Raw genomic sequence first — 9,256 nt, forward strand, 5'->3', positions numbered from 1 at the left:
CAGTGCACATAGCGTTTTTTCTTTTTCTCATAAACAGGCAACGAAGTTGAAGATCGCCAGAAACTTCAAGGAAGTAGAGCCAGAAGAACTTGACATTTGTGTGCAAGGGAATACAAACTTGAAGGTATTCTACCCCCATCTATTCAAATCATTGCTATAAACGCTGTCTATTTTTTTGACTTCTTTTTTGGTCTCTCTCTGTGTTTTTGGTACTTGGTTTTTGTGACGAGCAACACAGAAATAGGGGAGCGGTAGTTCAAACTACGAGCTAAGCATTCAGTGCGCCCAAAGGGAAGTACAGAGAAGTTTGATGTGTGAGACGCCACACCCCCCAAAACCAGTTGAGGAGATTGTTGATTTGGTCAGTTTCGCAAAAAACTTTCTTCTCTTGTAGTAGTTTATCACAAATAGGCTTTTTTCTCCCAAGCTTTTCCAGGGTTGACTTTTTCCTTCCTTTTTTTATTCACCCTATGTGGCGCAGACAACACCTGAAGTTCAAATGTCAACTGGGTGGAATCACAGGCAAACTTGCTACTCACCATGCAAAAATAATAACGAGTACACAGCCGAGACTCCCCCACTCAAAATGAAGAAGGTAGTCCTGAAATAGCAGATTTCTTATCAAATACAAGCATTTATTCTTTTCTTGTACTAAAACAATCCTTTTCATATGCACTTTTTTGTGTGTTTGGTTCTTTTTTATGTTCCCCCCAGGACTACTCCATGGTTCCAATAATAGGAAAAAGGTTATTTCCAGAGGAGGAAAGCTGTCAACAAGAATCCAGCGGCAGCAAAAGGAATCCAGTACAACTAATGGAAGAAAAAACTATAAACAGCCGTTTTTTTAATTTTTTAAGTGCTCTCTGTTTGTTAATCGTTCTTTTCTTTTTTCTGAATTTCTTTTTTTGTGCCATATGTATAGTCAGGATAACTCAAAATTCATGGAGGAAACATGTTTAGGCAAGAGCGCAGCACATTGGTCAACAGAACTGATGATTTTTACAACACAAATCTCTCGTTAGGAAGGCCAAGCAGTTTCCGTGGAAAAGAAAATGTACCACCAAAGAGGATTGTCCAACCAAGCAGGTACCGTAGCTCACTATACGGCTGCAGTGAGAGGGGCCAAATAATGCCACATGAGAGAAAGATGTATGAGAACATAACATCCTTGGCCAATGTTGAAGGATCGTGAGTTTTTTCTTAGATGCACTTTTTTCTTTTTTGCAAAATGTTTTTTTGCCTTATACTCACTGTAAAGACTTTTTTGTGCGTAAGCCTAACCTGCAAGCTGACATGTTTTCCTTTTGTTCTATATGTACAGCAAACCTGCAGTTTTGATTGACAAAACCATCGCCACATTTGGACAGTTGGGTAACTCGAAGAAAATAGGTGGCCGGGTCCAGGCCTATGTCATAAATGTGTACTGCAGGCACCTATTTAATGAAAATCATCCTAGGAACTCACTCAAGCACTATTTCTTCCACACTGCATCTGTAAGAAAATGAAACCCCACATTTTTTCTCTCTGTTTGTTTTTGATGCTTTTCCCTTGTTTTTATTTTTTCTGTCATTGTACTTACCTACCTTTCAAAATTTTCATCATTCAACAACTTTAAAAGGAATATTTCCTGGGCAAATGGAAAAATGATGAGGCAAGAATTTGGTGGAGGAAGAAACTGATTAGAAGTTTCATTGGAGCTGGAAAAGCACATAATCTTTTGATGTCAGACAAGGTTTTTTGTCAAACTTCCTCTTTTCATTTTTCCACAACACAAGTTCAGCTATAATTTAGTTTAGTGTTTTTTTCCTTCTTTCATACACACTAACCTGTTATCTATATTTTTCCCTTTTCTGCATCAACTCCAAAATGGATGTACACAAGTTGTACTTTCCAACACTACACGAGGAATATTACTTTCTGTTCGTCGTCGACATCAAGGGTCGCACATTTTATTTTTTGGATTCTTTCTATGATGAGAATAGCTCATATCATATGAACATAAAAAAGAAGATTGTAAGTGCAAGGGTTTTTAATACTGTTTTTTTGTGATAATTATATTGTCTGCAAGTTTTCCTGCAAACATTAGTAAATGTTTATTTTTTATATTTGAGGCAGATCTCAAGCTTTATATGCACTTGGTACGAAGCTCGGCTCCAGCCAATGGATTTCAGTGCATTCCCTACTGTTTACCCTAAAGTCCCTCAACAAGATAACGAGTACGAAACCAAACATCTACACTTTTATTTTTCCTGACTCCTTTTGCTTTGTTGTAACTTTTTTTATACATTTTTGTTCACAAACACATGTACCTTTTTTGTGTGTATGTCCTTTTCAGTATTGATTGTGGCATTTTCACTATGAAACTAATGGGATGGTGCCCAAGGAATCCAACCCCTATAGTTTTTTCACCAAAAAATGTCCCAGATGCAAGGATCCGATATGCTGTTGATCTCATGTTCAGCCACTACAACACTTTGGATGACGAGAAGAAGCGTGTCAAGGAGTTCCGCCTATAGGTTAACCCCATATGCTTTTTCAGGTTTTTTCAGATTCCTTTGCTTTATGTTTGTGACAGGATTTTATTAAGTTTCCCCCTATGTTTTTATCCTCCCTTGCAGACATGAAAAAGTGCTGACAGCTCCTAAAAGACACCACTCACAATGACAAGAGGAGCTATATCAAGAGTCATATTAGCAAAATCAAAGGAAAGATGAGATGTATCAAACACATAGTTAGCAATTGTTAAACATTTTCGAGATGTTTTTCTATTTTTTGTATGAACAGAGAATGTACACCTTTCTTGTTGCTGTACGCATATATATGCCCCCTCTGTTATTTTTGTTTGGTTGGGAAACATGTGCTCCCGAAGGTACTTCTACCCTAGTTTGGTCTTTTTCACTCGGTAATGTGGTGAAACACAAGAACTATAACAGTGTTTTGCTCATGTGTTTATGTTTGCACATTTTCCAAAATTTTGCTTAAATGAATTTTCATGTTTCCCGTGTGGGCATCAATACTTTTTTTTGTGTTTTCCATCTGATGGAGAGGGCCAAGGAGATGACGACACAAAGGTCACCCTCTCTTTTTATATCTTTTTTGTACTCATTTTAATGCACAACAGTCATCTTTAAGTTTCTAGATCTCTATATTTTTAGGTTCAGATCCAACCTAAAATCTTTTTGCTCATCTTTTGAGTTTTTCCTATATACTCCTGCACTCATTTTTTGCTTACAAACATATTAAAGTATGAAGTCATCTTTCAGAATCCCAGCTAGGGTAGCAAGTTTTGTTCATACAGTTTTACTGCATTTTGTCATTTTACTAATAAAGATCATACAACAGGCACCAAAAACTTATGAACTTAAGGAGGAGAAACAATGCCCATTTTGGATTTTTCTCATAATGCAAGGAAACACTCATAAAGATCAAGACCAACAGCAACAAGGTAATTTATCCACATTGTTTCCCATCATTTGCGCAGCAACAGTGTTTTCAGTTCATAAGCAAAAAAAGAGGAAGAGAAACATGCAACAATTTTCATCTTCTCTCCTTATAATGTACTTATTGTTAAAGAACTTTCAACTCTTTTCTTTCTTCAAGATGCATCAGTAGTATCTTTTCGTGTGCTCCGCTTCTCGCCTGTTTTTTGCTTCCCTCCTGTTTGTTTCTTTCTAGTCATCCCCTTTGAGGCACTAGGCACACTAGTAGTATCCTTCTGTGCACTCCGTTTGTCACCTGCTTTTGGCCCCCCTCCTGTTTGTTTCTTCCTACTACTATCCTTTGAAGCACCAGGGACTCCTGTGACAACAAGATTTTTTTCTTAGTTCTTTAGGTATAAACAAATGACAGGAGCAGAGTGATGAGATTTTAAGTAGTAGTCCTTTTAAAGTGCGTGGATTGAGGCAAACTTGTTGGTTGCTTGCCGACTGTAGTCTTCTCGTGAAATTGGCACCTGGAGATGTGTTTGTTTGTGCACGAAGCAAAAACATGGTCATGCTGACCACAATGACTGCAACCAATTTGTTGTTTTGCTTGTATTTTCTCCAAAAATGTCTTGTAACGCTCTTGTGGACGCCCCTTCGAAGCAATAACATCAGGATCCTTTAGAATTTCCCCGTACCCATCAGGGTGCGGCGTGACCATAGTAGGGGCTGGAGCTCTCTCAACATGCCTGTCTTGCATTTTTTGCTGTTCCTCTGCCAAAGTCATCTCATCTAGCTTTGCCTCAATCCTCACACTTTCACCAACCACATACATATATTTTTCATTGGATGATGCAGCATCGGAAGCCATTTCATCCAGTCTGCTAGACAACAACATGTATCTAAGGTGATGGTCCCCTGCTGTTAGCTCCTCAGGGACGCCGTACCTGAGTTTTCTAATGTCTTTTCTTTGCTTGGGTCTCCATCTGTCAATGTAGTACTTCTCAGGTAGCACCGGCAAGTTGAGGTGTGTTAATACCCTAAGTATGTGGCTGCACACAATGCCATCTTTTTCAAACTTTCCACAAATGCAAGCAAAATCCTCTCTGTGCATATCAACAATGACAACATATCTCCGGATTCTAAAATCTTTCTCAGCGAGCATCCGTGTCTTGTACACCTCGTACCTTGTGTTTTTCTCAACCTCCTCCACATGCAACTGGCTTGCAAACTTTATAACTTTCTGAAATCTATAAAATATCGCTCTGTTGTACTTCTCTACAGCCTGCAATTCCAGTTCAGTGCCCAGCCAGTAGGTTGGCTTTGTTGTTCTGGTAATAGAGTCTTGTTCCTTCTCATTCTCCTGCATCGCTTTCAATATCCGCTCATACTCACGCAAAAAGGTAATCACACTGAATGTTGAGCCTACATTTTCCTTGAATATGACATTTGTCCCTTCACTCCGGGCAGTCGAGTGGATGAAAGGGAAGAAGCTTTTCTTGAAATAGACTGGGACAAACAACTTCCTGTACTTCCACATGTACCTGAAGTACTTGACATTCTCTACTCCATACTTCTGCGTCATCGGTGGCCACAACGTCTCAAACTCTGCCTCTGTCAGGCAGCTATGCATGATGTCGCTGAAGTCAGCATACAAGTCTGGTTGTGTTGAAAAGGTTCTCACACATCTTTCCCGAACCTTTTTAATTACATGGAAGAGACAACACCTATGAACAACACCCTTGAAAACAGCATGAACCGCGGTCTTTATTGCCACATCTTGGTCAGTAATGACCGTGAGAGGAGCTTTTCGACGCATGCAGTCCAGAAATGTGTCGAAAAGCCATTCAAATGTGTCCACCGTCTCGTTGTGCACTATAGCACAAGAAAACAAGCAGTTGAGCTCGTGTCTAGTGATGCCAACAAACGGTGCAAACGGCATATTGTAACGATTTTTCTTGTATGTCGTGTCGAAACTCAAACAATCACCATACAACTCATACATTTTTCTTGAGTAGCCATCCGCCCAGAATATGCACAACACCTTGTTGATGTCCTCGTCAGCAACTTTGAATGCATAGTAGAAATTTGGATCTTCCTTTTGTTTGTTCCTAAAGTACTCAAGGACCTGCAACATATCTCCCTTGCCATTCTCTCTGTTTATTGCCGTCCTCACATTGCTAACATATTTCTTAGTGTATGGTGCTTCACCCCCTCGCAGGTAAGAAAGAATGGCCATAATCTTCCTAGTGGGCATCTGTACAGAGTTAACTGTCCTGATAAACAATTTCTCTTCCTCTGTCATCTTCTTGTGCGATCTGAGATACTTGCTCTCGTCTGGAGGGCTAAGGGTGTGGTTGTGCTCCAGGTCAACAACCGTGACAACCCATTTGTCTCCTTTTAGTGTTGCAATCATTTTAGCCTGGCACCCAGTTATTTGTATGAAGTTTTTCCTCTTCCTTTTTGCCTTCTCAGGCGGGGGAATCCCTGTTTTTTCTTGCTTCTTGAGATGCCTCTGTTTTTTTCCTTTCTTCAAGCACATCCTCACCAACAACTTTACCCGAGCAGTTGCACCTGTAAGTGTAATGGGACATTGCCTTTCCACCATGTTTAGTTGCATGGTAGTTGCCTGCTTTCTTGATTGCAAACCCACAAATGGCTGCATACTCATTGTATAATGCATGGGCAGCATCACAAGAATCAAAGACCATGCCCACATATGGCACATGGTGGCTCTGTACTTCTTGGCTGCAAGTCTGAGCCTGAGCCGCACAGACACTGTCACTTTCTATGAACATGAGTATGTCCTCCTGCGATAGGTGTTCAACATTTTCTTGTTGCACTGGCCCACCTTCCTGTTGATCATCACAATCACAGACATTCTTGTTTTTTCCATGTGCGTCTTCTTGTTTACCATTGTCTGAAACATCATCGAAGCTCATGCCATCCGTGAAACTAGGGCCATGGCTGGAGCCAGCAGCTGCTGAATCATCACCCAAACCACCATCAAGACTCATGTCCTCAGGGAAACTGGGTCCATGGCTTGAACCAGCAGCAACTTCATCATCCAAATCATCATCCAAGTCATCCTCACCTTCATCAAAGTCAAAATCACCATCATCGCTGTCTTGTTCTTTGTATCTAGGTTAGTAGCTGCAACCTTGGCGCGTTTCAGCTGTGTTTCCATCCCAGCTCTAGCTAGGGAAACCTTCTGCCCCCACATCTACATTTCCCGCTTGCTGCCTCCCTGTTGGCTCTCCCCCCTCATATTGTCCTTGCAAATGCCCATACCACTCAGTTATCATGTATGCGTCATTCTGTATCAGCAACAACAAGAATAAGAGAGTAAGCATATTTTTTTTGTTATTTTTCTGTCACACATGGGGGAAAGGGCAGTCGGATATGTACATATGTAAATGAAATCATACCTCACAAAACCCCCTGCCACCAGAATCTTGTTGTTGACCAGAATGTTGATATCCACCAATACCAGCCTGTGACCACAAACATGTTATATAGTTTATATTTTATTTGTTGACATTTTTCAACATTTTTTTGTTTCCACTATACATGTCAAAGTCAACAATATAAAGGCACTTATAGTACCTCTTGATCAGCAACCATCAACAATTGTGTGTAGCTCATGTAACCACTTCCAAGAAAATTCATTTCCTACATCATTTCACCTTTTTGCATGTTAGAATTTCGTAATAGTATAAGTTACTTTCTTTTCTCTTTTTATCTTCTTTTTAGAGTTATAAGTGTTTGCAACATAGCAGAAGAACAAGTTTTTTCATGAAAAGCACATGACTTGAAGAGGGCACAAGCTATCTTTTTTTTTCATGAAAGCACATACATGCGTTGCAAATGGACTTGAAGATGTTTGAAATGGCAGTCGCGTCCTAGCTTGTTTCTGCTGCACATAGAGAGTAATGATCTAAGTTCTTTTCTTTTTTTGAGGCCACACCAAAAAAAGATGTATTTTTTCTTTCACAATCTAATGGTGTTGTTCTTTAAAAAAACATAGATCATACATGAACCGATGTTACTGGATCAACCGGGACTGGTATACGACTGATTGGAGTTCCTTGTGCCATAGTTTCACCCGGCACCTACAAAAATGAAGAGGAATCATTAATTGTGAGGTATACGTTTTCTATCTTCTGTAGTCAGCAAACAAGATGTTACATATACTGTACATTTCCATTTTTCTGTATAGATCCAGAGGGGGCAGGGGCATGTATGCTTTTATATGCTTTTCCTTATACAACCCACTATAGCAGATCTTGAAAACAAGTTCAGTTTTCACTGTATTTGTACTGGAGTAATCATGGGACACTACTTGTTCATGGGAGGGGGCATGTATAAGAAGTTGCTGAATTTTTACACCTAGGTAATTTTGTTTTTTTGCCCTGAAACATGAAATCAAAACAGCTCATATACATGTTTCTGTAGGGAGCTGTACAACATCAATTCCCATGACATATGTTTTTCTTTTTTTTTGTCTCATACAAAGAACCATGTTCATTAGTTTATCATATTCAAAAAGTGTCAACAACAACAGCAAATTTTCAACTTCTCTGTCCAAAACAAGCATACAACCTTTTCTCTGTCCACAAACAAGCGTACTACATGTTTATTTTTCAGTGTGTCCTGAACTGTATGTGTGTTGGACATACACAAAAATAGTAGCAGCATGGAAATTATTATCCTTTATGTCATCAAACCACTGAATACCCATGCTTCTAACATACTACATGTTTGTAATATACTACACTTTTATTCTTCATTTTTTTCTTCAGAGAAACTTTGAACAACATGTGAGACAAAGATGGAGTTTTCCTCCCATGAAGTTATCTCAGAGACAAACCTGCGTGCCCATCAGGAAATTTCCATACTGCTCCAAAATTGCTACAGAAAAACAAAGGGAGAAGAAGAAATCAAAAGGTTTTCAGATCCAAAAAGAAGAAGGGAACAAGATCATGAGAATTGAAAAAGAAAGGAGCTGCAGATGGATCCATGGACGCACAAACTCACCCTGGTGAGTTTATTTCCCATTATACCTATTCTTATCTTCATCATCTGCTTCTTTCATGTCCAAGAACAGCCGCCACCTACACTAGGGTTGGGTAGGGGAGGCAGGGACGGGGAGGAAGGAGGGGAAAGATGGGAGGGGTGAGGACTGGTGTGTTCTCTCAGGGTGGGAGGGTGGGGGTTCAGGGTTTTGACAGAGGAGCAAAAGTTTTCCTGTATTTTAGCTACACATGGGCTTTCTGCTTTTTTGTTTGTGTGTTTGGTGCGTCCAGGGATGGTGTCGGTGTCAAAACCGGCGGATCTCGGGTAGGGGGTCCCGAACTGTGCGTCTAGGCCGGATAGTAACAGGAGGCAAGGGACACGATGTTTTACCCAGGTTCGGGCCCTCTTGATGGAGGTAAAACCCTACATCCTCCTTGATTAATATTGATAATATGGGTAGTACAAGAGTAGATCTACCACGAGATCGAGGAGGCTAAACCCTAAAAGCTAGCCTATGGTATGATTGTTGTATGATGAAGTTGTCCTACGGACTAAAACCCTCTGGTTTATATAGACACCGGAGAGGGTTAGGGTTACACAAAGTTGGTTACAATGGTAGGAGATCTTGAATATCCGCATCGCCAAGCTTGCCTTCCACGCCAAGGAAAGTCCCATCCCGACACAGGACGAAGTCTTCAATCGTGTATCTTTATAGTCCTGGAGTCCGGCTGAAGGTATAGTCCGGCTACCCGAACACCCCCTAATCCAGGACTCCCTCAGTAGCCCCTGAACCAGGCTTTAATGACGACGAGTCCGGC

General features: G+C 40.4%; 1 protein-coding gene across 5 annotated transcripts; it reads left to right on the plus strand.

Annotated features, from left to right (window-relative positions):
* The first annotated feature begins 31 nt into the window (after positions 1 to 31).
* LOC123061005 (putative ubiquitin-like-specific protease 1B) lies at positions 32 to 8,460 on the plus strand. 5 transcript variants are annotated; one of them, XR_006428426.1, is made up of 11 exons: positions 32 to 124; positions 239 to 361; positions 482 to 595; positions 715 to 1,188; positions 1,322 to 1,493; positions 1,619 to 2,013; positions 2,116 to 2,216; positions 2,336 to 2,516; positions 2,619 to 3,071; positions 3,343 to 3,445; positions 8,225 to 8,460. XR_006428426.1 is itself a non-coding variant. In XM_044483890.1 (11 exons), exons 5-10 carry the CDS (start codon positions 953 to 955, stop codon positions 2,514 to 2,516), a joined length of 936 nt encoding a protein of 311 aa, XP_044339825.1. In that variant the 5' UTR covers positions 32 to 124; positions 239 to 361; positions 482 to 595; positions 715 to 804; positions 923 to 952; the 3' UTR covers positions 2,619 to 2,872. The 5 variants fall into 5 exon arrangements, 4 of the variants coding, with proteins under 4 accessions (XP_044339825.1, XP_044339826.1, XP_044339827.1 ...); XM_044483890.1 differs by lacking the exons at positions 3,343 to 3,445; positions 8,225 to 8,460 and having other exon boundaries at positions 715 to 804; positions 923 to 1,188; positions 1,619 to 1,732; positions 1,882 to 2,013; positions 2,619 to 2,872; XM_044483891.1 differs by lacking the exons at positions 3,343 to 3,445; positions 8,225 to 8,460 and having other exon boundaries at positions 715 to 1,149; positions 1,619 to 1,732; positions 1,882 to 2,013; positions 2,619 to 2,872.
* Positions 8,461 to 9,256: the final 796 nt, after the last annotated feature.

This window comes from Triticum aestivum, chromosome 3A, assembly GCF_018294505.1.
Source record: "Triticum aestivum cultivar Chinese Spring chromosome 3A, IWGSC CS RefSeq v2.1, whole genome shotgun sequence".
In the NCBI taxonomy this organism is placed as follows: domain Eukaryota; kingdom Viridiplantae; phylum Streptophyta; class Magnoliopsida; order Poales; family Poaceae; genus Triticum; species Triticum aestivum.